Below are 26,948 nucleotides of genomic sequence, written 5' to 3'. Positions count from 1 at the left end.
AGGCCATTAGACCAAAGTGCCCCTAATGTCATGGCGGACTGCACATGCAAACCAAAATCTAAGCCTATCAACGTGCCAAGGTCACCAAACTGAAACCCAAGGCCACCAATCACAGGCAGCCAAGCAGGCTTGAGGCCACGGCCGACAATAATTCCACGCTTTGCCCCCAAGCCTCTCCCCCGGAGCGCTGGTGAGTGGAGCACTCCTGACCACTTCCGGCCGGGTGCTGCCCATCTCCCATCGATTTTTGCTCAAGTAAGCTCAAAATGTATACTCTGCCTCAGTTTCTCTTTCAACAATGGTAAACAGACAAACAACATTCAGGAGAAAACTAACCTATTAGGGACCCCTGCCATCTCCCACGGGGGGCTGTGGCATTCTGAGAACCAGCCAAGGGTTCCTGGACCTTCCCTGTCCCTTTCCCTTGTCACAGCCCAAATCATCCTAACTCGTTCCCCTTTCGGAGCGGAGGGTGCCCCTTCCCACCAAACCACAGAAACGACAGGAAAACTGAAGCAAACTGGAACCTCCACTTTTTTCCCACCTAGTTCACGGAGTTACTGACTTGGCCACCGGTGCCTCCTCCGTCTCAGATTTCTAAACATCGTTTGAAATGCGCTCTCAGGTTGCTGAAAGGGCTGGGACAACAAGAAGCTGGAGGCCCTCAAGGGTATTGGGTTTCCTGACCTCAGTGTGTCGAGGACAATGAGGAAGGGCTGCTACTCACTCTGGAGACATCTCTCCTCCCACGACCCCAGATGCCCAAGCCTCTGTGGGATTCGCTAGCACAGTTACACCACTTTCCGAGGCACATTGCAACATCAATGAAATGAACACCATGCGTTGGATACCAACAACAAGTGTCATAAAAACGAAAAAAAACAAAAACAAAACTACTTTATGGCAGTGTCTGAAGCTGAGAGGCCCGAGTGTGTGTCACTCAGTGCGAAGAAACACTGTCTCGATATGGAGTCTAGTCAGTATTATTCATTTTTAAAATGCAATCCTTTCTCTCTTTTGCTGATAATAAAGGCAAATGCCAACCCTGATTAAATGGTCTCAATCAAAAGGATAGGCACGAAGTAGGTAGCGGGAGGCTAAGAATAGTATAGGAAATGCGGAAGCCAAGAATTTATATGTGTGACCCATGGACATGCACTCAGGGGGAGGGGGAGTGTGGGTGGGAGGGGGAGTGCAGGGTGGAGAGGAATGAAGGGGGGAAATGGGACAGCACTGCAATAGCACAATCAATAAAATATATTTAAAAAAACAAAACAAAAATTATTCTGTGGAAAGAATGTCTGCACATCATTAAATGCTAACTGGAAATTGACCTAGCAAAAAAAGAAAAAGAAAAAGAAACAAATGGTCTCAACCAAATCCTAAATCGGTTTCTGGTGGAATGGAGGCAGACCGCGTGTCCATGAGCACTGCTCACGTACAATTAAGCACGCCCCACCATGTGGTGCATCAGCATGCACCACAGCATGAGTACCTCTCCCACAGCAAATGCACGTACGAGTTTCCTCGTTGTTGACCACACTAGTGAGCTATCCCCGTACAGTAAAAAGGCAGGTCTCGGCCTGGCTGCAGGCTCGCCCGGGGGGGATCTCAACAAACAAGGCAGGGGGACCCTCGCTAGATTCTGCCACACAGGGGTCAGGACTCCCAACTGCGGGCTTCCTACCAGAACAACAGGGAGAAGTCGGAAAGGAACTGACATACAGGCAGAAAAAAGTGAAACTGTGACAACTTCAAGTATGACCCCGAGCTCTAACTAGGTGACAGGAGGCCCATGGGGTGCACGGACGTTGCAAACCGCAAGCAGGCCCCCTGCCACTGCTGTCATCCCAAATCAACTGCTAAAGACACTGAACTGATCCAGCAGATATACTGGGAGTTCACGTCCCAGAGGGCTTAAGCGAGAGCTGCTGAAATGGGTGGCCGCGGGTATCTGCCCCTTCACCTCTGCGGGGCGTCACCCAGGGCCGCAGGGAGCTAGGTTACTCTCCACCCAAGTCACAGCAGTCTAGAAAGGTTCTGAAGAATCACCCTGGCCAGGAGCTAAAGCAGTGTAACCAATTCTGCTGGAAAGTAAGTCTGTACCTACACCGGAAGATAATATGTAGCTTTCAACAATCTGTATTTAGAATCAAGGCTCTTAAGAACGGAGCTATTCCCTGAAGCGAGCTAAGTCTTTGGGAGCAACGGGCCCCCAGCGTTTTCTCCCACATCCCCTTCCTCTGCAGACCCGCAGGGGCCCCTGGTGACCCGAAGGGACACGGGCGAGGAGACAGACCTTCTTTAGGAGAGAAGTTGAGGAACTGATCCACTTCATGAGGCTCCAGCTTAATCTTAGGGATGATTGTCTGGCACGAGGAGTCAACCTGGAGGGAGAATTTCAAACACGGTTTGTAAAACCCAGGAGCAACCCCGACGGAACACCCAGGGGGACTCCCTGTCATCTGTGTCGGCCTCGCAAGGGGCAGCCCTGCTTCTCCGGCACCAGCAGAGGCCCGGCTGAGCCAAGGTGGCCTCGACCCGGAGGGGGTTTAGCCGGAACCTCCCTCCGGCTGCCAAACCTGGCACTACAGCTGATGGAACCCTCACCACCCCCAAATTAGAAGCCTGGGGCTCCCTCGCTCGTCCCCTTTCTACTGTTTCTATGGTAATGGGAATGCACTGTATCACAAAATAGTCTGAGAAAGTTGTAACGAGCTCACGCCAGTTTGTGCTGAGTCAGCACTGGGTGAACCACACGCCTTGCGTTCTCTCCAAGCTCCCTGATGGCGGACGACATCCACCCCTGAAGCGCTCGGTGGGGACAGGAGGAGAGGTATCTGGTCCAAGCACAGGGAGCAAGGCCATGACCCTGACCTTTCTGGTCACACACTAAAAATCAGCTGAACTAAAATGGGTGCTGCCAGGGGCCGGTCCAGTGAAGAGACTCGGGCAACCAGGGAAGGAGGAGCTCTCAGGGGCGGTTGCAGAAACGCTCCGCTCAGTCGCTCACCTTCTCATAAATGCGACGTAACGAACAAGCGAACAAGCCCTGGAAATGAGCGTGTGGCCGGCGGGGGTGGCTCTGCTGCTCTGTGCTGCCTCATCCTGAGCAGGCAGACGACTACGCTTGCTCAGAGGGGACCTGACCTAAAGGTGGAGTCATCGTTTATCCCCGGAGACTGGACGTGAAGGGGAGCGAGGACGGGCTGCACCGTGTGTTGGAAGACACAGGCCCTGGTCTGCCGCTGACACGGCCACGCCCCAGACCCTGGCCACGCCCAAGACACTGGCCACGCCCAGAGAGCGGGCGAAATTCTACTTGCTGCCAGTGTGGAATCATGCCAGGAAAAAAAAAGCCCCAATTTCTTATGCTTTGCAAGGGCAGCATGATCAGGATGGGTAGGTGGGAGTTCCCGGAACTGGGTCACTGCAACTCAGCACTGCGAGGCGGGAAGGCAGAACAAGCACAGAAGCTGGCGCCCCCGACAGCCGCGCCCTGCAAGCCACGGACTGCACCATCAGCTCCGCCAGGCCCTCTCCGCTGACTGAAAATCAATCCTGTGCAAAATCCTTCTCCTGCTTTTTTTTAAACTACGATTATGTATGTTTTTCAAATTATTTTGTAATGGTGATCATAGAAAAAAATGCAATCATAGTTGCTACCAATTTTTCTGGGCAATGCCTTTAAAGGAAATTCTATCACCAGTGCTGACACCAGATCGACATATCCTTCATACACATGTACATGCATGCATAGTTGTCTATCCTTAAACATACGCCGCCCCTAGCTCCAAACTGACTAAACGCCTCGTTAGGGAATAAGAATCTAAGTCTTTGGATCTAGTCGGTTTACATGGAAGACAGTCGAGTATACCCCAGCGTTCATTTCCAGGGGAGGTTCCTCCTTTTCGAAAGGGGTGGAGATGGCTGTGATGGTCAGAGTGACAGAGGGGACCAGTCCCGGGGGCGACTCCTCCGTGATCGGCTCGGTCTTGATGGTGGCTGAAGGGAAGTCTGCAGACAGGTACCATTTCTCGCCCTCCGCTTCATCTGTGGGAGGAAGACAAGCACATGTGTGGACTGGCTCAGGGCCGTGGGCATAAGACAGACAAAGGACCTCTGATCTTTCTCCTCAAAAAAGGCTCCAACAAAGAATTATTGAGAGTAGAATAAAAGGACATAAAATGAGGGAGTGAGAGAGGAGATGAATGGGAAAAGGAATGAACGGCAGAGGAAGCATCATTCTTGTATCCGCTCGGGCGTACAGACGCCTAAGGAAACTCCGCGAGGACCCATCAAAGAGAGAAACTTGGCTTCCTGTTTCCTTCCCCCAGGAACGTGGGAGAATTTCAGCGTGCCATGCTTTATACTTTCTGGTTTTCAAACCAAGTGCATGCATTGTCTATTTCTAAATGAATAAGGAAGGACATTTAAAAGTAAGGAGGAAAGAAGCAAATGGCTGGCAACCAGGGTCTCAGGAGAGAGAACCGCAGACAGTGGTGAGGAGGTATCTCTACCCTTCTCCCCAAGGACAGTATTTGGGGGTTTTTATTCCCCTTCCCACTCTCTGTCTTTTGTCTTCTTTTGTTCCCCTACAACCCCACTTACACTTTAAATCAGCCCTAGACTTGCAGAACTTTCCCTGGCCCTCTGGGAAACCAGGGTACGTGACCACCGTCTGCCCCTTTGCTGAAATCGACTACAGACTCCTCCGGAGAAAAGGGCTGGACCTGGGGCTGGGGCTGGGTTTGCCGCGGGCTTTTGTGATCGTTACAAGGCCCGGGGTCAGCGACAAAGCCACACGACAGCACAGAGAAAAGCACGGCTACCACTTAGCGCACACTCGTCCAGGATTGCTAGACCCGTGCAGTTCTGTGTGTTCCGACCTGACCCCCTCAGCACAGGCCCGGAAGAGGAGGGAGGAGGAAGCAAAGGAAGAGACAAGATTGCAAATAGGAGCAGAACGAGAAAACCACAAGCTAGAGTTCTCCAAAATCAGCTTTCCTTCCCTAATCCCAGTTTTACTACAGTGGGGAGAAGGCATTTCGACACTCACACCACACGCTCGGTGAACCCTTACTGTTCAGGAGAGCCAAGTCGTTCATGTTAGGGAAGGATTTACACTGGAGAATCGGACCCAGGTTGTCTCATGAAAGTCACCCGCTGCTGCCAGGGGTGGGGAAGAGTGAGCACAGAAGCTAAAAACTAGAGTTTGCCATCATGAAATGGCATTTCATAAGCAACTTCCTTGCAACCCAGGAAAGAGTCAGATTCACATTCACAAAGGAAAAGGATCTGGCCCCTAAATCCAGTTTATAACTGACTTCCTTATCCCAGGCCCAGGGTATTTCCTAAAGTAAAATAAATGAGGATGGGCAAGAAGGTGTTTTGCTTTTACGGCTAGTCCTATAATGCTGCCGAGTGTGGGAGCGTGATGAGGGAATTTCCATCTCTCTGGGGCGGGAAGAGCCACATCCTGGCCGAGGGGGAGGGGAAGGAGACAAAGGGCCTTTTGGTGGCCGCCAGAGGAGGGAGACCGCACTGTACTTGACACAGAGTTCTGCTGGCCCGACAGGCGCCCAGCTCGGCTCAGAGAAGCAGCTGGATGAGGACGAGTCGAACACCTTTTCCCAAAGGAGCTTAGGGACTAGAAGACTGTCACCTGCAAGAAAGAAACATTGCAGACAGGTGTGGGGAAGGGCTAAAGAGACAGAGGGGGAGCAGAGACCACGCTTTCTCCACTCAGCAATGACAAACCCATGTCTCTGCTGTCCACACCGGGCAGCGTTTATCCCTGGCAGAAGCTGGGAGAGAGAGTGCAATGAAATACACAGCCTCCTGAAATACACGGCCTCCATACACACTGAAATGAACAGTCGGAAGACACCCCTGAGACAAAGGCCACATGCTGACTGCCAGGAAATCGAGACAAGGCCAGGTCCCCTGGCTGTGAAGTTGTAATAGTGATGCAGCTTGAGTCACAAGGCAAACAAAAGAAAAGGCAAAAATAAACACACAAAGGAAATACAAAGTTATGACAGACACCATGAAGACAGATAACAAAGTTGGTTCTTCCACTCTAAGCCATTCTCCCAGTGCAGGCAGGCGTTCATAAAACATGTCAAGATAGCTTCTATTCTTAATGTTCAGTGTCCTGTGACCCTATTTTAAAAGAAAATTTCTACATATAAAGTCATCACTCTAACAGAGATGGAGGCGGACAGACAAACCGAGACCCTTGAACTATGAGAACAGCTTTCTCCCACAAAGAGAGCTGAGCGCCTTCAGGCAAGAGGCCCCAGGGAGCCGCCTCTCCGTCCCTGAGCTGTCTTGAGGAAGCGGGACTGCCTTCCTGCCTTCACTCCAAAACAGCAATGCTGCCCTCCACCTTGAAAGGTACTTTTCTGAATTAGAAGTTCAAGGCCATCAGGCTCAAACACATCCTCTCACAGATGAGGAAACTGACAGGCGAGCACAGTGCAAGTTAGTGGTGGGGCCCGGATCTCCGTATCCACAGCCAGCGGTCTCTCCATTAATGAACAACTAAACACGCAGATAAAGATGTGTGCACACGCATGCTCGAGACAGCATTATTTATCAGTGCAAAACACTGGAAATCACCAAAACATAAAAGAGCAAGGGCAAGGATAACACATTAGGGTGCACTTATACAATGGAACATTTATATATCCAGTAATATTATATTGCATTAATTTTTTAATAGCAAGGCAAAGAGTTATAGTAAAATATTAAGAAAAAACTGGATATTAATTTGTACTCTAGTAATGAAGAAAGTGTCAGGGAAAATAAGACTAAAAGGAAATATGCCAAAAGTGTATCTCCAGAGAATAATCTGAAACATGACTTTTTAAACAAAATTTATGCTTTTTTGTAGTGATATATCATTGTGGCTTTAGTTTGTATTTCTCTAAGGGCTAATGATACTACTATCTTTCCACCCTGTCTGGTGTGGCTCAGTGGACTGAGCGTGGGCCTGCGAACCAAAGGGTTGCCGGTTTGATTCCCAGTCAGGGCACATGCCTGGGTTGTGGGCCAGGTCCCCAGTTGGGGGTGTGCAAGAGGCAACCACACATTGATGTTTCTCTCCCTCTCCTCTTTCTCCTTCTCTTCCCCTCTCTCTAAAAATAAATAAATAAAATCTTTCAAAAAAAAAACAAACCTGTCCATGTACTTATTTGCCACCTATATATCCTCGGCAGTGAAATATCTGCTCTTATCTTTTGCCCACTTTCTAACTGGATGTTTCCTGTTGCGTATTGAGTTTTTATGCATCTTAGATACGAGCCCTTTGTCTAGTCTGAATTGCCTGTACGGGGCATACGTTGTACCTGGATGCTCTCACTCAGGCGCATGGCCTGCTTCTTCCTGTAGCACTTTATGCCTTAGGACGGCTAGTGTAACACGAGACAGAAGCCCCAGTGGCTCAAGGGGCCCATCCAGCATCCTCCAGATCAACGAGAGTCACTGGGCACCTCAGTGTGTGTGTAATGAGCCGCGTCACTGGCTCCAGCTCTTCGCTGCACCAGCTGCCCGTCCTTTGCCAGGTATTCTGCAGGGACTTCCTACTGTGGCCTGACGCCCACCCGGGGCCTGGCCACACCACTGGCTTTGGGAATGTTCACTCCCTCACACGGAGGGCAGAGTCTTAAAATGCATTTTCACAACTGGAGTTACACACCTGTACTTCTGCCATTATGTGAGAAGGGTGTGTCAGAACAGTCTCTTGCTCCCAGGAGAAGGATGGCAGCCAGGTAAAACAGGTAGCCTGGCTGAAGTCAGCCAACTGCCAGGTGGCTTTAGATGTGTGAGTGCATCCAGCTAAAACCAGCCAAGTCCCTCAGCTGCCCCCGTCCCCACCCCACCCCCCACACCTAAATCCCCTGCCTCCAGCCAAGGCCCAGACACACAAGCTATAATAATAAATGATCGTCGTGATAGCTGATGAGATTTGCTTTATTGTTTTGCCATGCAGTAACACAGCTGGCTGATACAATATAGGTGAATAAATACAGACACAAGAAATTAAATCATTACATGAGAACCTATTACAACCAAGTAGCTATACTTTGTCTCCATAGTAATTCCTCTAAACCACCAACTGTGAACCATATCAATCCCTATTTGTAGACTGACACTGGGCCTACCAGTCACATTATAGAATAAATGACTTATGAGAAGAAAGTCAGCCGGTAAGCAGCTTAGTGAGAAAGAAATTCCAGTGGTAGTTGAAATGAGAGAAAAGAGCGTTCATTCTGAACTATTGGGTGTTGGCTTGTACTCTGTCCCTCAGTGGAAATAAATAGCAAATTAGCGAAAACAAATGACAAATGTAACCTATGAGGTAGGAGGTTAACAAAGGATAGAGTGAAAGGGAATGAGAAGAACATGTATTATAATTTTCCACCTGACCTTAATTTCGTATTTTTATTAGACTGGCAAAAAAAAAAATTCAGTCTAAAAGGAATTCAGTCTAAAATTCTAAAGGGAATTACCTTTAGAAGTTGGTGTTATTGGCTAAACTACAAAAGCAAGTGTCAAACCCTGGCTGGTGTGGCTCAGTGGATTGAGCGTGGGCCTGTGAACCAAAGGGTCACAGGATCGATTCCCAGTCAGAGCACATGCCTGGGTTGCAGGCCAGGTCTCCAGTAGGGGGCATGCAAGAGGCAACCACACACTGATGTTTCTCTCCTTCTCTTTCTCCCTCCCTTCCCCTCTCTCTAAAAATAAATACATAAAATCTTAAAAAAAAAAAAAAAGGAAGTGTCAGCACACACTGTACACCTTCTAATATCTAAAGCTTCAGTCTTGGATATTGAGTTAAAATTTTTTCCCTTACATTGTATTTACACGCCCTTTGACTTTCATTGCAGAAGAAAAACATCACCCAATAAGGTCAGCAGTGCAGGCCGCGGGGAGTAAGAAGAGCCACTGCTATGTCATCTGATTTTATTTAAACAGCTTCCTGTCAAAGGCCGGGCTCGGCTGGCACGTTTTCCCGGCATCGCCGCTCCGCTACCAGCAAGAAAATAAAAACAAGCCACGGCCCGTCTCGTGGTGACGAGCAAGTCCTTCACATCCGAGGACAAAGCGGAGCGGCTGTGAGCGATGGGGCTGGAGGCCAAGAGTAAGACAGCGAGTGGACAGAGGAGCTAAAGAAGATGTGACTGTAAGCCAGCGTAGAGGCAAAACCCTCCAAATGCAGACCCCCAATCGTTTCCATCTGCTCTGCAGAAATAACTGCACTGAATAGATACTGACTCCTGGGAAGGGGAAAAGAGAAGGTTAAACTCTAAATTAGGAGTACATATCTTTATATCTGTTATACTACATAAATGCATGTCATATATGCATATATGTATATATGTACAACTGCACATACATGTGTACACATATAATGCATGTGTGTATTCTTAGAAGGAGAAATCGCATGGGAAAAATACCAGTTATAAGATAGACCCACTTATACATATCCACTTGCTATTTCTGTAACATGTCTAAAGTGAAAAGGAAATTTTTGTCAGTTAAATAAGTATGCCTCGTCTAAATCCCTGAACATTTGATAACTGTTTGCCCTTTAAATTTTTTCAAAGGAGGCAGCAAATCTTGGCCAGTTTTTGATGTAAAAACCTCTTCGAGAAAAAATGGCAGTGCTGGGCCCTGGAGGCGGGGAGAGGGCCAGAAGGCAGCGGAACGTGCCAGAACCACAGGACACGGAGACCCACCACACGTCTGAATGGACGTGAGAGGCCTGTCTGCCCATGGTCCCCTCCCCTGCGCGACTTAACCCTGAAAGAGCCTTCAGTCGGGAGTGGCAGGAGAGGGTGATGACAACAGTCGAAATGGTACACGTTTAACTGTGAGTATTGACTATGTGCTCAATATTGCTCCACGCGCCTTCTGTGGATTAACTCATCTCATCCTCCCAGTAACCATGTGATGCAGGTGCTGTGACTGCCCCCCTTCACAGACAAGGAAGCGAGGAGAGTAAATAACTCGCCCAAAGTTCCGCAGCCGGTGCACAGCAGACCTGGGGTCCACACTCCGACAAACCACAGCCTGTGCCCGTGGCCCCTCCAGTGTATTGTTCTGTAAGAAGATATCAAGGATTTAATAAAGCTCTAGCCAAGAGTGATTATTCTTCAGCCCTGGGTGGTACAGCTCAGTGGATGGAGCACAGGCCTGCAAACCAAAAGATTGCAGGTATGATGGTTCTCTCCTTCCCCTTCTCCTCCCCTTCCCCTCTCTCTAAAAAATAAATAAAATATTTTTAAAAAGAGTGATTATTTTTCAATTAATGTCACCTTGAGCCCGTAGCTAGCCACTACAAACGTGCATTATTAAGTTCTTTCTATGCTTTCTACCTTAGTTTATGTAGATTCCTGATCTAATGCTCACATGGTGAGAAATTCCAGCTTAAGGGCAGCCAACAACAGCGACAACGTTCTGAGTGCTCGCTCTGCCAGGCACCATTCCACATGTCTCCCTGGATCAGACAAACGCCCCCGATCAGTCCCATTTCCCTCCCGTGCCCCCTCACTGTGCTTTCTTGCTGGGTGCACAGAACCTCTTGGCCTTACTCTAATCTTCATCCTGTGGCCAGTTGGTGTATTATGTATTTAATCATGAAGCAATTTGCATAAAGGCAATAATGGTAATGTCTAATATTTAGTTAGGGCTTACGAACTGCCAGGCACTGTTCTAAATACTTACTTAATACATATTAACTTATTTAATCCCTACATCATCAGTAGGAGGTAAGTCCTGTATTATTATTCCCATGTTCAAGACCAGGAAAGGGGAGTGGGCACGAGGGGCGGGGGGCGACTTGCCCACGATCACACCATTCCTAAGAGGCAGAGCCCAGATTCAAGGGCAGGTGACCTGACCCTGGAGATTAACCTCTCTGTTCTGCTTTTAGTGCCTGGGTTCCCCTGCAGGACACAGTGGTGAGAGTTTCAGTTAAATATCTGTGGGACAAACGATTGGTCTCAGAAGACTTATTTAGCATTAAAAATTTTTTTTCTTCACTGAAAGTGATGGTTCTCATGAATTTTCAAGGAAATTTTAATTGCCAGATAGATATAAAATACTGCTTTCATAGACTATTCTAGCACTGCAATGGCTAGGCAAAGTTAAGTCGTTATTTCACTGTAAAAACAATGATCACTATCCTTTTTAGAAAGAGAAAATAGAAAGGAAGGCCAGAAGAGGTGATGGAGAGCCCAAGAGCACACATCACAAGCCCAGAATTCAGACTCGGAGCGGACATCTGTCCCTCCGCGTGGAACCCAGCGACATGAGGGTCCTTCTCCAGCCCGCCCGTGTCAGAGGACCCGGGGACTCTCTGAGGGCAGATGGCCGGCACATCTTTCTTTCCACCCCGGAATCCGCCCCCTCTCACCAAGACGGCTCAGACGGATGCTCCGGCCAGTAGCTCAGACTAGCCTGATGAAGATGCGGCCGGCCATTCCCACCCCTCTGCGACCGTCCCTTGGGCCCCACTTCCCTGGAACATTTCAACACCCAGCGTCTCCCACAGTGCAAACTGGAGCGGCCTCGTTATGAGTCATTGCTACCCTTTGCTAGCACACTCGGTCGTGTGCTGATTCTGCTCTGAGTTTCCTCTCGACATTTCGCAATCCATTGTTTTCTCTGCCACCGTGCATGGTGTATGCACCTTCCCCATCTCCCCGGCGTTCCCGGAGGAGCTGTGCACACCTTCCCTGCCCCGGCAGCGTCAGCCACCAGACGGTCCTTTCTTTCCTCGTCTCCAGACACCTCCATCCCACTTTCCTGAGGCCCTGTTGCCCAACCAGCGATGAGTCACTGCTTTCCGGCAGGCGGGCGGTCCCAGGGCCCCCGAGCTACTACGTCACTTCGGCAGCATCTGCCCGTCTGGAGCTCCTCACAGACGCCTGTTTTCAGTCCCACCTGTGAACACAGCACCATCCTCTTAGTTCGTCCACACTGGGCCGGCCTCGCCGGCCGCCCACAGCCCTGGCCAGCGCTCCAGACCCGACTGGCCTAATCAGAGGGAACATCACTATGATTTACTATGTTCCTGGTCCCCCCTCTCTACACCTCAAACAGCCACAGGGACGGGCCCTTATTTCACCCAAAATAAAGTGACCTTAACTTGCGCATGGTAAAAATACCGTGCTGGACCACTTTTCTTATTGGTATATTTCATGCTGAGTTTGTTGACATTTTACCTACTTTCTAACTTTATTCTTGCATCATCTGGGCCCACTTTAATTCTCTCCAAACAGCCTAAGTGCAGGACTACTAAGCTTTTTTCCCCCCCCTTAGGAAAAAGACTACAATTAAGGAACAGAGCCAATGAGAACCTGGCCTCCCGATTTAATTACAAAGGCACCTAAGCAAGAGGAACTCGGGAAGATACCTTCCATGCGGTGAGATGTGAGACTGGTCACTCAAATACAAGCTTTTATTCCTCGGTCAAGGCATTAAAAATAGCCCCAGACATTTGACATTTGACTTGGATGCTTCTGCTTATCTCTTTGTAGCATCCTTTTTCTCCAAACAGAGAACTCTGCTTAGTTAGCATCTGGTGAACAAGCAGCTTGAATCCTCGCGAGAAGTGACGGGGCCGAAGGCAGGCTGTCTTTCCGCCAGTGCTGCAGGCTCAGCCCGCATCCCTAGGCCTGGCTCCTGCGGCTGCTGAACCACATGAAGTTCTTCAGCTCGAGTGTTTCAGAAAAGTCTACAAACTTAGCCCTGAAGACAGATGACTCCTATGTAATCTTAGGCCAGTATTTCCCAACCTTTTTCGGGGGGGCAGGGGGGGGAGAGTCACAGACTCTTTTGAGAATCTAAAAAAAGTTATATGCTCTCAGCAGAAAAGCTGACAAATGTTGATAGCCCAAAGTTTAGGGTATAGTTTTACGGGTCTACAGTCCATTGAGGTCCATGATGGATAGCAGGATATGAACATCTACATTTGCCCTATATCATTGGCCTGGGGTTCAAAGAGGGAGTGAAGGAAGGAGAATTAGCAGAGAAAGAACAGGGAGGGGAGAAGGGAAAGGAAATAGGTTTACAATAGGAGAGAGAAAGAGAGAGGAGACAGGGGAGGAAGAGGGAGAAAAAGAAAGAGAAAAAACCTAATAAACTTGGACAGAGTCTCTCTTCAAACTGTTCGTCTTACCACTTTGTCTCAGGCTGAGAAGCAATTACAGAAGAACTGCATTTAACCTAAGTAAAGCTGGACCAGATGACCCGGTTCTCTGGCTTTCCCGGGTATAAGGAAATCCTCACTCACTACCCATCACTAGAAACAAGAACTCCTGGTGTTGCCTAAGCTTTCTTCCCCACTGCAAGAGATAAAGAATATTAACGTTCACGGGAGCATCCGTGTTTCAGTGCTGCCTCTGTGCGCAATGCCTAGAGCACCACCCTCCTCCTCCTGCAGGGAAGTGACCTACTGTGAGAGCACACAGCTCAAGAGGGGCCCTTGGGGACCGACCCTCCCTCAAGAGGGGTGCCGAATCAAATAATTCTGGCGAATCAAATAATTCAGGTCCCAAAATTCTGGCCATCCTCGAAACTCAGAGAAACAAGTGAAGCTGAGACATAGGCAAGCTTTCCCCGAGCAAGCCCCCCGCCCACTCACGCCCAATGCCCACCTCTAGTCCCACACACCCAGGTGGTTTTGCCCCCCATACGCGATCCTCTACTAACAAAAGCGCTTTTGCTGGCAGGGGAGGTAGGCTTCACGCAGGGAAACTCTGGCCAGAAACTCGAGCAAATACATCGGACACACTGTTCTCTCAGCAAGTTACCCGCCCAGCCTATGGCAGCACCGGATCCAGAAACAGAGCAAAGTGCCCCTTGTTGGAACTGCAGGGCGTGAACTTTGGCCTCATGAGAAGGGCTTCGTGGAAAAGGTGCACCGATTATCTCTCCTCATGCCGCATAGGCGGCACCCGTGCATTCTGCTACGTTGCATTTATATTGATTAGAATTTAAAGATTAAGAGATAGTATGCTGGAAACTAATATAATATTATATGCCAACTGTAGGTGGAATATAAATTTTTTAAAAAATATTATACTCTCCAAATCTTTCACTGCAGTAAAGCTTATGATACAGCCACAAAATTCATAATAATAATAATAATGATAATAATAATAATAATAATAATAGTAACAGTAATAATAGTGCTACCGTGGAAGAAAAAGAGACCCTGACCTTTCGGAAATCTTCTGACTTTCATTCACTTCACCAGGGACCTTTACCATCACCATTGTTTTAACTCCACTCAGCGCTTCAAGGCCCACATAAATTCTGCCTCCTGGATGCAACCTTGCCCGTGACCCTTGGTGGGCACGGCCCCCTCTGCCCTCAGCTTGCGCAGCTTCGTTTCCTCTTGGGACGTTACTCCCATTCTGTCCAATAAAGCATCTGGGTACACGGCGTTTTCACGAGGCTCTGAGCTACACTCAGGCAGGGTCTAAGTTTTACTACTGCGTCCCACGAATATCCAGGTCAGTGCCTGACACACAGTAGGTGCTCAACAAACACAGAACTGAAGGGAGAAGTTAGTCTCCCTTGGACTGTTTAGGCCATTTCTACTCGGCACTCTCCAGAATGGCGAGGCCGCAGAACGGCTAATGCCACAGGTGCTAAGTATCTGGATTCAGTCTAAGTCTCCTGTGGTTACCACACTCCCACTGCAGGGCCTGGGCACCTGCTGTCTCCTCTGCCTAAAAGCCTTCTCTTGAGATAGACATTTGGTTCTTCCTGCATCTCCTGCTGATCTTTGCTCAAACGGCACCTTCAAATATAGGCCTTCCCTACCCTCCTGCTCCAGTGTAGATGGCATCAGGAAGTGGGGCCTGTGGGGGCTCCTTAGGTCACGAGGGTATGATGAGGGTTGTGAGGAGGGTAAATGGGACCAGTGCCTTACAAAGAGGCCCCACAGAGCTCCCTAGCTCCTTCTGCCATGTGGGGATAGAATCTGAAGTCCACAACCATCCTGACACCCTGGTCTCAGACTTCTGGCTTCCAGAACAGTAAGAAATAAACTTCCATGGTTTCTAAGGCACCCAGTCCATGGCATTTTGTTACAGCAGCTTGAACGGACAAAGACAAACTACCCCCTGCCCTCAACATACCCAGGAGCTCCCTATCCCTTTTCCCAAATTATTTCTCCATGTATCTCTGATCATCATCTAAGATACTGTGTACGCTACTTTAATTTTTCCTTATTTTCTACTCCCCACCTCATATCCCAGAGTGTGAATTTCATGAAGCAGAGATCTTTATAAATTGTATTCACTCCTTTACGCGCTAATGCCTAGAAAAGTCCCTGGCAGCTTCAGATAAATACTCAATAAAAAGCTTTGCAATGAATTTTTTAAATGAATCATAAAGTGTTTCTAAAGCACCGACTTCTACTTGGCACCGATCCGACATAAGACAACTGCTACCAGCCGAGAAACGCCACCTGATCCAGCACACGCAACCCGGCGCGTCTGCCCCCCCCGTCAGGGGGCAAGCAGCGCAGGCCAGGGTGGAGCAGGCGTCTCCCCACAGGGCAGGACGCACGTCAGTCTTCCGACCCTCACCCTGAACAAGTCAAGAACCAGTAGGTGGAGGACGTGCGGCTGCCCTGAGAGGCTCTGACAATATGTGACAAAGGAGGGCAGACACGGCAGAAGCCACTCTATAGATGTCACTACCAGGAAAAGGGTGGTGGCCAGCTGCGGAGACACCCCCTGGGCATCCTGTGCTTCTGGCAATCGCCCCCCTTGAGTGGTCTCCCGCCACGGTGAATCGGGACGGTCCCCTGGAGCCGACAGAGGATTTCCAGGTCAGGAAAGGCATCTCAGCTCCAGCCGTGGTGTCTCGGATCCCTCGCTCTACGGAAAGCGGCGGCGATGCTGCGGCGACTCTCAGGAAGCCCCTCGGAGAGGGCCACACAGAGAGGAACCCACCCACCCGCCAGCACCCCACGGCCAGCGGCGTGAGTGGGCCGCCTGGGGGGAGCAACCTTCTAATCCTGGAGACGTCTTCAGGCAACTGTCCCTCAGGCAGCACCTGATTTCGGCCTCATGGGTGGTTCTGAACCAGAACCACCTGCGTGAGCCGCTCCAGAACTCCGGACCCACGGCATCCACGAGAGGTGACAAATGATGGTGCTAGCGGTCAGCCATGAATCCGGGGAGACTTATTATACGGCCGTAGATACCTAATACAAGAGGCGCTGGAAATGACTTCCACAAAGGAGGTGGGGCCTGAAACGGAGGCATCGAAAAAACCGCAGACATAGTAGGCGAAGCAGAAAACCGAGCTGGGAGTGGCGGGGGGGGCGGAGGGGGGAGGACCGTGAGCAAAGGCAGGAACCAAGGTCACACAGAGGCCACGCCCACACGGAACTTCAGGGTGGGAACTAAAGGACGTTTAGTCCAGACTTTCGGCGAATGCTAAAGTCCGTTCTCAAAAGAATCAAACTAAGGCAGGGATTGCATGAACTTACTACCTAAGCTAAAACCCAGGAGAAGGCTGACTTCCTATCATCCTCCTCCAGGTAGTGATGCAGATGAGGAGTATTCCGTCGCAGCGAGGACCACGCTCCTGAGTTTGAAGTGGGGTCACTCCTGAGAGTGATTTCGTAGGAGCTGAGGGAGGAGGCAGAGGGAGAGCAGGAGCAGGGGAGAGAAAGGAGGCCTATGAACTCGGACCAGAGAACACAGTTTTTAAAACAGTCAAGGTACTAAAATAGCTGGTTATACTTCTGAGAAAAAAAGCACAGAAAATTAATACTGAAAGGTATAAGACCATTAGAGATTTTGGACGGTAGGGCATATAGCTATTAAAGGCCTATAGCGTCATGGTCAAAATTACGCCTTAGCATCTGTAAGACCAGGGAAACAAGCGCTTCAACAAATCCCATCCTGATGGCACCGATGATGGACATGGGAGGGGGGCCATCGAGAAAGTAAAGAATGGTCACCAAGATCTCATCCGTGGGGGTCAGCCGAAGCTGCTGGAAGGAGACTCAGAGGGTGCCCAAGAAGCTTCTATGAAGAAGAGTCGTCACAAAAATTCTTTCTCGTAAAAAATGACGTGACCTCCTGACACAACAGACTTACTGGAATTAGCAACCCCACAGGCCATCCTAATCTGCAAGAGGATGCTTTGCTGTCCAATCCACAGGGTCAAAGACAGCAATGACTGACTACCATTCGGTGACAGCAAGTTCCCAGAGGGCACGGTCTGGGGCGGAGACCCGTGTCCTGTGCCTCTCCGCACTTCCCCACACCCCGAGCACACGGCTGGACACCGAGCAAGCACGTGGCTGGAGGGGCGCCCCGGGTCCCAGGGGTCAAGGCCCCTGCTCCGCGTTTACCGTCATTGAAGCTGTCGCTGCTGGCCACGTGGGTGTACGGCGGCGACTGCGCCCGAGGCTCCTCACACAGGGAGTAGCTGTGCTCGGCCTGGATGAGAGGTGCGGGGGACGTGGGGGACGGCTCCACCTCCATGGCCACGCTCTTCTCCGAGAGGAAAGGGTCGTTCAGGAGCTGGCCCAAGACGTTCTGGGAAAACTCGTCCAGAAATTCTGAGAAGTGCTGCAAGAAACAATGGAGGAGGAACTCAGTTTCTCTTAACCGCGATCTGCTAGCAACGGGCAAATTCTAAAGCAAATACGCTCCCCAGAGCTTTAAACGAGGTCACTGACACACAGCGTCTGTTTATCCACGGCTGTGCAGCACGCCACCCCGGAGGTCAGCGGCTCCAAGTAACCACGGTTCACTATTTCTCACCCCTGGCGGGCTGGCTGGGTGGGTGAGCTGTTTTCTTCTGGCTTCAGCCATATAACCATGGTGGGCGAGAAGGGTGGCTGGAAGCTGGGATGGGCCCAGACGGGGGACACCTGGGCCTTCTGCTCAAAGCATCTTTCTCCAGTTTGGGTTCCTCCTCTGGTGGTGGAAATGCTCCAAGCGGGTGAAGAGCAAAGCTGACGAGCCTCAGAAGTCACCCCTCATCATTGCTTCCCCCACATTCTTTTGGCCAAGGTGAGCAACAAAGGCCAGCCCAGATTTAGAGGGTTGGGAAAATAATAGATTCCGCCTCTTGATGAGAGAAACGGCACAATCACGTTGCAAAAGAGCGTGGACAGAGCTTAGCATGACTCACTAGGGGCCCTCGCTGTGACCACCTGCCACGATCGGCACCGGGGAATATTTTTAAACAACGGTCCTGTTACTTACACCAAAGGGCCAAGTTCAAAGGCATCAGAGGCAACTCCCCTCTACTCTCCCCACGACCTGGACTTTGCTCCTCTCCCGTTTCTCCTTAATCTCCTTAAGTTTGTCTCATCCTCCATCTCCAGCACCGCCAGTTCCCTGGCCCGCAGCATTCCACGAAGATGACTCAGGAATAACCTCTACACACAGTCACGGGGACTCCTGCGTCCTTTGTCCCACTGTCTCAGCTGAGGCGGCGGCAGGCCCAGCCATTCCCCTTCACTGATAGGAGGCTAGTCATGGCATGAGGATCTGCAGCCAGGTCTCGTAACCTTGGCACTGTTGACACGTGGACCGGGCAATTCTTTACTATGGGAGTGGGGTGTCTGGGCCTTATAGGGTATTTAGCAGCCTCCCTGGCGTCCAGCCACCCGACACCAGTAGCATTCCCCTGGTTTTGAGAATGAAAAATGTCTCCAGACACTGCCCAATGTCCCCAAGGGGAAGGAATCACCCTTGGTGTAGAGCCACTGCTGCAGAGTAAATTAAAAATAATAATAATAATTTAATTCTGTTTAAAAGTACACCCTGACAATAGCTGGCAGAGCCCCTTCTTCATTCCTAACGCTCCCTAAGTCACAGACTAACGTGTGTCATTCTCACAGATCCGACCTCAGGGACGTTTCTGCTCTAGCAAAGAAGTCACAAAAGCGCGGACAGGAATCGGAGAACTGATCGCATGGGGTGACGCTAGGGGTGAGCCATAAAAACCACCGCAATCCACACAGACAAGTCCTCTGCGGAACTGAGGTGTGCGTGAAGGTGTGAGAATGAACACAATGGGGAAAGAGAAAGCAGGAGGCGACTCTGAGGTGAGAGCTCCTAGACTGGGGCAGTTGGGGGACAGAACCCCTCCTGTAATCCAGGGGAGAAGCAGACGACACCGAGGGGCCCCTGTGGGCTAGGTCCCTCAGGTGGGGTGGGACTGGTGGGTTTCACCAACATCACCCACATGAGCAATGGCTGCATCTCATCAGGACAGGAGGCAGAAGAGTCACGGGACTGGGTTGCACCACAACAGGCTGCAGTCGTCCGTGAGAACAGGAGAGCATGGCTGGGAGAGAGCTCTCTGCGCACAGACACGCAGAAACGGAAAGGGCCTTGGCCACAGCTCAGGCGAGAATCTCAGGTGCCCGCTGTCTGCGTCACACAGCCACCAGGGGAGCTTTGTTTTAGTCACTTTATAATAAAATGGCACTGTGAATAATTATGTCTTCGTTCCTTTGGGAAAATCCTCTTTTCTTCATGTTTGCTGCTGCAACCTTTTCTTCTTCACTCTTTTTTGTTCTTAAAGAAGTGACACGGGAAGGGACTGTTCAAACTCCCATTCAACCTTCTTCTTCCCTCTCAGGGTTAACCACTGCCATCCCAGACTCGGCGTTTATCATCCCATCCACACTCCCGCTATGTATGCATGTTTTCGTTGCCCACCTATGAGTTTTTAAAACTGTAAATGAGTGGTATACCTCACACGTCCGTCTGCAACTTCATTCTCTCCAACAAAAGATGTTTAGATTTATTCATGTTTATACATGTAGCTCTAGTTCATTCATTTAAATTTCTGACTGTACTCTATTCTATCTACCCATTTCCTCTTGAGGGGTATACAAAGAGTTTATTTTTATGTGTGGTACTGTAATAAATGTTCTCGAACACGAAGGAAACTTATTTTAAAGGACAGATCCAGTGACTCACCTTCAGAGATCTTGACCTATCAGTGAAAGGCATCTATCTTAAAACTACCGCCACCCTGTGATTCTAAAGCTCACTTCAATGTTTCAGCCACTGAGGCCCCGTCCCTTCTCCACTCACCACCCCTCTCCCTGCACCACTTTCCTATTCAGTCCCCAGATGTTTACAAAGACTGCAGACTGTCAGCTTTGCCCAAGTCACAGGAAGAGTCACAGGCTTTGCAGCTCCCATGCACTAAACTTTAAACAGACACTGGGGATACAAAATGATAAATAAGATAGACGAAGCCGATCCCTTCCTTGAGCTCAGCACTTGGCGGGTGCTTCTCCAGCATTTATGTGCTATGAATCACTGAGGGTGGTTCCCAAGTCTAGGGGGTCTGAGATTCTGCATTTCTAACCCGCTCCCAGGGCCGCTGCTAGGTGCTAGCGAGGAGCAGAACAGCTTCAAGGTTAAGATGAAAACGCACGGTAACCTGACGTCAGGGTCTGATTCCCCAAGCAGCTCCCCAAAGTCAAGTTTACAGGTTGGCTGATAGCAAATATTCTGCAAGTGTCTGACAGAGATCCTTTCAAGACCAAAATTAAGGTGACAAAAAAGAGAAATAAATAATTCGGAGTGTACAATGCAAAACCAAGAGTTGAACTCACAGCCCCTGCACTTCCAAGCGACCATTCTGCCCCCTGAGCTGCAGCGTCAGCTCTGGGCAGCTGTGTGGGCCCTGCCCAACCTCCGGAGTCCCGTCCCCAGGACAGGCTCTCTTCCAGGGCCCGAGCTTTCCCATGGAAGTTGCCAGGCTGGGTGGGACTTTGCTGACGCTGTTTTTTTTCCTCCTGTGCAGCTCTAATGAATGTTTTCACAAACATCCCCGGGATAACCAATAATAAACCTTCCCAAACTCTGCCATCCGTCCCCCAAACTCCCCGTACTTTGGATTTTGTAGTAATTACCACGTTACCACACAACGTAGCCCTAAATGATGATCCGTCCTGAGAACTCACAGTTGTTACCAAATGCATTAGGATGGCCTCCCCTCCGGAAAGAGAACCTCCTCAGAAGAAGGGACAGACTGTGCCTAACCACCCCGCACACCTAGGACTTCGCAAAGTGGTGAGCACTCCACAGTTCCCAGGGAGACGCTTGTCATTGAAAGGATATGTCCAGCGTGTCCCGACCAGATGCTGTGACTCAGCCCAGTAAACAAGTCCCCAGCTGCGGGCTGCGGGCTTAGCAAACAGGTCAGCATGCCCCTCCTGGCACAGGAACCAGGCCAGCGTCGGCCCATCCCTCGCGCCAGCCGGTGACAGAGGGGAATATGATCGTGGAGCCCCAAACCAGAGAAAGGAGCACAGTGAGCTTCCAAGAGGGGGCCTTTCTTGACCCTGCACACGCTTCAGCAAAGGACTACTCCTGTGAACCCCAGGGTTATGCAATGCTGGTTGAATTCTTCTAAGCATGTGGCCACAATAGCATTTCACCACTCTGCCCCAGGGTTCAGCCAAGCTTTATGGGTCTACAAAGTACTTTCATAGCTTGCATGTCCATCAATGCTTACAGTTCCATTGTCCAAGATCTCAGTCCCCTACTATGAAGAGACAGACCTCAAGCCTGGGTCCACTTATTTCGGATTGACTGAACTTCTCCACAGCGTTTCCCTAAGGAAGAAGTATCTGAGCCTCACAGTCCAGCTACATGGAGAAGTTGTAGCAAGCACAAAACACGGTGCTGACGCTGGTCACGGATGCCGATGTTGATAGGATCGGGCGCTGGAGGACTGAGCGTTTGAACACGTCAATGAGCTGGGTGTGTTCCTGTAAGGCCCGCATGTCCCCATGTATATACGGGGAAGACCGGGTCTCAGAGTAGGCAGGTTCACTGCCTGGGGTAGAACTGAGATTCTGTCCGCAAACCTAGCCGGTTCCAAAGCCCACGCACTGTCTACCACAGCATGCTGCCTCATTTCAGTCAACCTCTAAAGCTGACGCGTACTGGAGACTGGAGTTTAAAAAAAAAACAAAAGATAGACTTACTGACAGCCCTTCCACTCACCCGCCACGAACACACAGCCTCCCACATGCCAGGCGCAGAAACGTGCCAGGGGGCGTCAGACGGAGAGGCTCCTGGTGTCCCTGCCGTGGGACACCAGCAACAGAGATGAAACGACTTGCTTGCCCCTAGTGTATGGTTCTCTGCCAAAGGGTTCAGAGTAGCATCCCAGAATCCCCAGGTTGGAAGAAACCCCCTCAGCCACCTGCGTGAAGACGCTTGGCACCGTCCTTTAAGAATCTGTGTCAAGGCCTCATAACACTGAATTGCCTCTCACCTGGCCCCAAGGGTCCTGCCAAGTGTTGTCTCAACTTTATTCTAATACATGACACTTTCATTCCAACCCTAGTGGAATTCCTTATGACACTGTAGCAATACGGCTTTGGAGCCAGACAGCCTTGGAGTTGAATCCGGCTCTTAGCTGTGCAAACCTGAGCAACAGCCTCCAGTTCTCGCAACTTCTGTTTGCTTTCCCTGTAAAGTGAGGATAATAATAGCTCCAGCTTCCTGCTGTGAGGATTAAATTAAATAATGCGGGTAATGCACCTAGCACTTCACTGGCTCCATGACTTTTTTTTTTAAAGCTCTGGAAAAAAACGAACCCCTATCACAATTAAAACAATACAATGTTGGCTTTTTCTAATTATACACTGGCCTCTCACACTGTTTTTCCTAGAGCATCCTTTCATTTTATTCTCTGCCCATCAGGAAATGAAGACAAAACAAATCTATTTCTTTCCCAGTCATCCTAGACAGAAACGGGTTTGAGTTGATCTTTTACTCTCCTGACCAACGCCAGCCCTCCAAATAGGTATTACTTAATTTGACGCTTTTACTGTTCTTTGATGTTCCTTTCATGGCCAACTTCAACCATTTGTCCTTAGGCTTCTTAAACTATAACCTGGATGTAAACATTTTACCCACGCCCTCTGACCCTAGCACAGGTCAGAGGGCATGTGCACTCACCAACCATCTCCTTCCCATCTGTCATCATTCTACAAGATCCCAGCCCAACTGTAAACAAGCCCGGGCTGGAGCCTTGGCCTCCCAACACTGATAACCAAGTGCTAGCAAATGTTTAAACCTATACCCCAACCTACAAATCAGGTACACTAGTAGGAGAAACTGCTAACCTTACAGGAATTCCTTACTTCATAAAAAAAATCGCCATGGCTCTGAAGCACATTTACTCGTGTGTTTGCAGGTCCTAATAGCTGCCCCAAGAACACAGGTCATGGGGCTGAGGCAGGGGGAATACAGGAGGAGGAAAAGGGATGCATAATTCTTGAGCTCCAACAACTGGCTGCATAAAGTTACAAAGCTCTCGTCCTTGTCCGCTCCTGAGGTTCACTCGTCCAACAAAAGTTGTGGCTGCTACTCCGAGCAGGACACTGTGCTCTGTGAGTCATCTGAAAGGGCCCCCGGGCCCCCGTGGACCAGCGTGCTCACAGAGCACGTTCAGAGCAGTGCTGCTCTCCCAAAGTGGGCCAGACAGGCGTCTTTGGGGCCGGAGATAACTGCAGGCTGCTGGACCAGAGCAAGGACGGGAGACCAGATTCCAGCCCTGCGCTTAAACCGACTGTCACTCCACCTCTTCTGGACTCGGTTTCCTGGTCTGTAAAACTAACTCCCTCTCTCTCTCACTAGGAAGAGGGTGCAGTGATGGTGCAGCCTTTGGACTCAATCAGTAGTTTCTCACCTTTTTTGGAAGTGTGGACCTTTCTGAGAATCTAATAAAGGCATCCCGCCACTCCCCAAAAATGCCCCCAAGCACTACACACAAACATGGGCAGGATTCCAGGTGACTCACCTGCTCCCTGAAGCCTGTGCATGCTCAGGAGAGGATTCCATGGATTCCCCGTTAAATACTCCCAGGAGAGGCCCTGGCTGGTGTGGCTCAGTGGATTGAGCGTGGGCTGCAAGCCAAAAGGTCACTTCACTGGTTCGATTCCCTGTCATGGCACATGCCTGGGTTGCAGGCCAGGGCCCCAGTAGTGGCCACATGAGAGGCAACCACACAGTGATGTTTCTCTCCCTCCCTTCCCCTCTCTCTAAAAATAAATAAATAAAATCTTTAAATAATAATGTTTTAAAAAGTCCCAGGAGAGGTAATAGTAATGACACACAAATGTGTATACGTCATGGATAACTAATTCAACACTAATACCCTATAATTTTCTAAAATGTTGCAAGCAATATAAAATGGAAAAGGTTTTCAATTTAGGAAACGGAGGGGAAAAGCCCACTTTCTGCTTCTTGGGGTTTTCAGCGTTGCCCTGTTACCCTGCCCGGCAGCAGCGCAGGCTGAGCGCAGGAGGTGAGGGGTTCAGAAGGCAGAGCCCGGCAGCTCCCTGCGAGAGTGCGGGCCCCACACCCGCCGGCGCCGGCACCGCGGTTTGCACCCCACAAAGACCCCATTCTCTCGGTCTACTGCCTGGAAACGGGCTGGTGCTTCCCTCTCTGGCTGGGGAAGGAGGGTTTTTAGTGAGAACTCGCACCTAGGAGTCTTGCTCAAGAGCACAGAAGGTTCCATGAATGCAGAAGATATGGTGGGGACAATCTGACCACACCCCCAAAGCCTCAAAGAAATGCAGAGAAATAATTTAGAGGGCAGGCCCCAGGTTTACTTTAGAAACCAAGGTTTCTCTCCAGCAAAACACAGCTCGTCTGTGTGGTGCAGAAGGGCGGAGGGTTGAGGACGGAGGTGCGCCGCCTTCAGGGACAGCGCACCCTAGACCAGAGGGGTTCCTCCGCCTGGCGTGCCCCGCGCATGTGCCCTGCACGTGTAGCACACGGAAAACGGCCAGACGCCCACCAGGAGGGAAAAAAGGGGCTTTGTCAAAACCTCAAGGAAGAAAATGGCTCATGAGTCACACCCTATTACAGTAACATTTCAAGGGGACCCACTTTTTTCTAGTACTGCAGTTTAGGTGCATTACATATTTCTCTAAATAAAGAAATGTGGGACTGAGGCTCGGTACTCCTTTATACAATCCGTTTGGAGTGTTTGGGGTTTTGTTTTTTGGTTGTTTTTTTTTAAGTGATACTTGCTTTACTGAAATTTCACAAGCAGTGGCAGAATTGTATTTTAAAGAGCCCTATCCCAAAAAATACATACTTTGGTTTGTGGTACCCAGATGTACCTTTCTTTGGTAAAAAGAAGTAAGTGAAATAGATTAATCAAGTTATAATGGCATTGGGGGGTGCTTATGTAAAAAGCACCCCCACCCCCAGTCATAAATCCATTGGTAGGTGTATCTGTTGTAAAAAGAGTCACCCCTAATTTATTTACATAAATATGACTTTTTACATGATATTTGCTTCAAGGGAGATGCGCCAATACTAATTCCCTTTAAATTACCTAATTTATCATCATTAAAACAAGTAATGATGCACTTTGTCCAAATGCAATCCGATCCTGAATGGTCTAAGCAGTTCTTCTTAACTTAACATGTGATGTGAAAAAAAAATCCTTCTTTTGTTTTATACAAACAAATCAGTTGCAGGGGTAAGGGAGAAACACCCAGGAAATACTCATTCCCTCAAATCCTTAAAAGAAGACATAAGCTAAGACAGTCATTGTTTGTGCCCTTTTGGGTCCTACCCTGAAATAACTAAAATCTGGTGTTTGGGCATTCCAGAAAAACTTCTGATTATAATAACAGACACCCAATCATATAGACTGAGGAAGCTTAAAGAGACCGCTGGAAATTCTCCGGGTCCACCTGGTCATTCTAATGTGGGAAAACCAAGGTCCAGGGTGGTACATGAGATCAAAGAGCTGAAGATTAGCCTCCCCACACGGTTGATTCTGTAACAAGAGAGATGCTGACTGAGCATAAGTAAGCATCACCAAACAGAGGACTTCCTCCGTGGAATTCTCTACAGAGGACGCATGCTTCGCAATAAGACAATCCCTCCTCTGAGTGAAGGCCCCATGCCCCGGATATGTCAGGTATAAAAAGAAAACTCAAGGAGCCATAAAGTTTTCAGAAGCGGGAAAATGGCACACTCCTCCAAAACCCTTCCTTTACTGATGAGCCAGATTTGCCATCGGAATTGGAGTGTCGCACTGGGGGGAAGGGAGAAAGCTCCCCAAGGGCCAGGCACCGTCTGCCTTGTTGTGTAAATTCACAGGGACTGACTCACTGCCAGGAAGCACCCTGTCGCCCTGAGATAAGAGCAACAGGGATCCCAGGGGTTTCGCTACCATACGCCCGGGAAGGCTCTGGCTTTAAGCCGCCTGGACTTCTGCTCTGTCAGATCTCACGAGTGCGCCTGCTCGTGGGAGGCTGGCCTGCTCACACACACCGGAGGATCCGAACCATCTGAAGGAGGGTTTATTCTCAACACTCAGGAGTCGGAAGACACCAGTTCTGGACCAGCTCCGTGACTATTAGCAGTAACCTTGGGCAGATGGCTCACACTCAAGTCTCCTCCATCCCAATGATCTGCCTTGCAGAGCTGTGGCAAAAACAGAACGAATGCCTGCAGAGTCTGATCCGGACGGAACACGGTGCTAGGGGAAGTGACAATGGCTGAGAACATGGAAGCTACTTCACCGTTCTCCACAGGTGTTTCTGCCCTCCATCCTGCCCAGCCAGGCAGCGGCGGCAAACCCTGGGAGCATGGCACCCACCAGCTGTCTCCTCCTGCGTGTTCCTTCCTCTTGCAAAACCCAACCAGCGAGGTAGTACACCCTTTTTTATCTTCAAATGCCACTGGAGTCCAGGAGCTCAGCAGCCTGGTCAGGATGGGACATGGGGAGACAGCGGGGACAGAAAACACCCCAGTTAGCTTCCTGGTAGCCCGCCCTGCCTGCTCTGAGCTGAGCCATGCACTCCAGTCCCATCCCTTGAAACAAGACAGATGGGAAAGGCAAGCTTCCTTATTTTTAAATAGGGAAGATAAAGA

The 26,948-nt window shown here is 49.8% G+C and overlaps 1 protein-coding gene across 4 annotated transcripts in view; it reads right to left on the bottom strand.

Moving 5' to 3' along the window:
- CREB3L2 (cAMP responsive element binding protein 3 like 2) overlaps nt 1–26,948 on the bottom strand; it is a 110,174-nt gene that overhangs the window by 28,466 nt on the left and 54,760 nt on the right. For all 4 annotated transcript variants that reach the window (XM_045855542.1, XM_045855544.1, XM_045855546.1 and 1 more), the window contains exons 2-4: nt 17,399–17,618; nt 3,878–4,053; nt 2,300–2,387 (exon numbers count right to left, since the gene is read on the bottom strand). In XM_045855542.1, coding sequence (XP_045711498.1) covers nt 2,300–2,387; nt 3,878–4,053; nt 17,399–17,618 — 484 coding nt within the window. The remainder of the gene's footprint in view (nt 1–2,299; nt 2,388–3,877; nt 4,054–17,398; nt 17,619–26,948) is intronic.

Source organism: Phyllostomus hastatus, unplaced genomic scaffold, assembly GCF_019186645.2.
Source record: "Phyllostomus hastatus isolate PE091 unplaced genomic scaffold, TTU_PhHast_1.1 phas_scaffold_114, whole genome shotgun sequence".
Taxonomy (NCBI): Eukaryota; Metazoa; Chordata; class Mammalia; order Chiroptera; family Phyllostomidae; genus Phyllostomus; species Phyllostomus hastatus.
The sequence above is the reverse complement of the archived record's forward strand: the minus strand, read 5'-3'. Positions and strand labels throughout refer to the sequence as shown.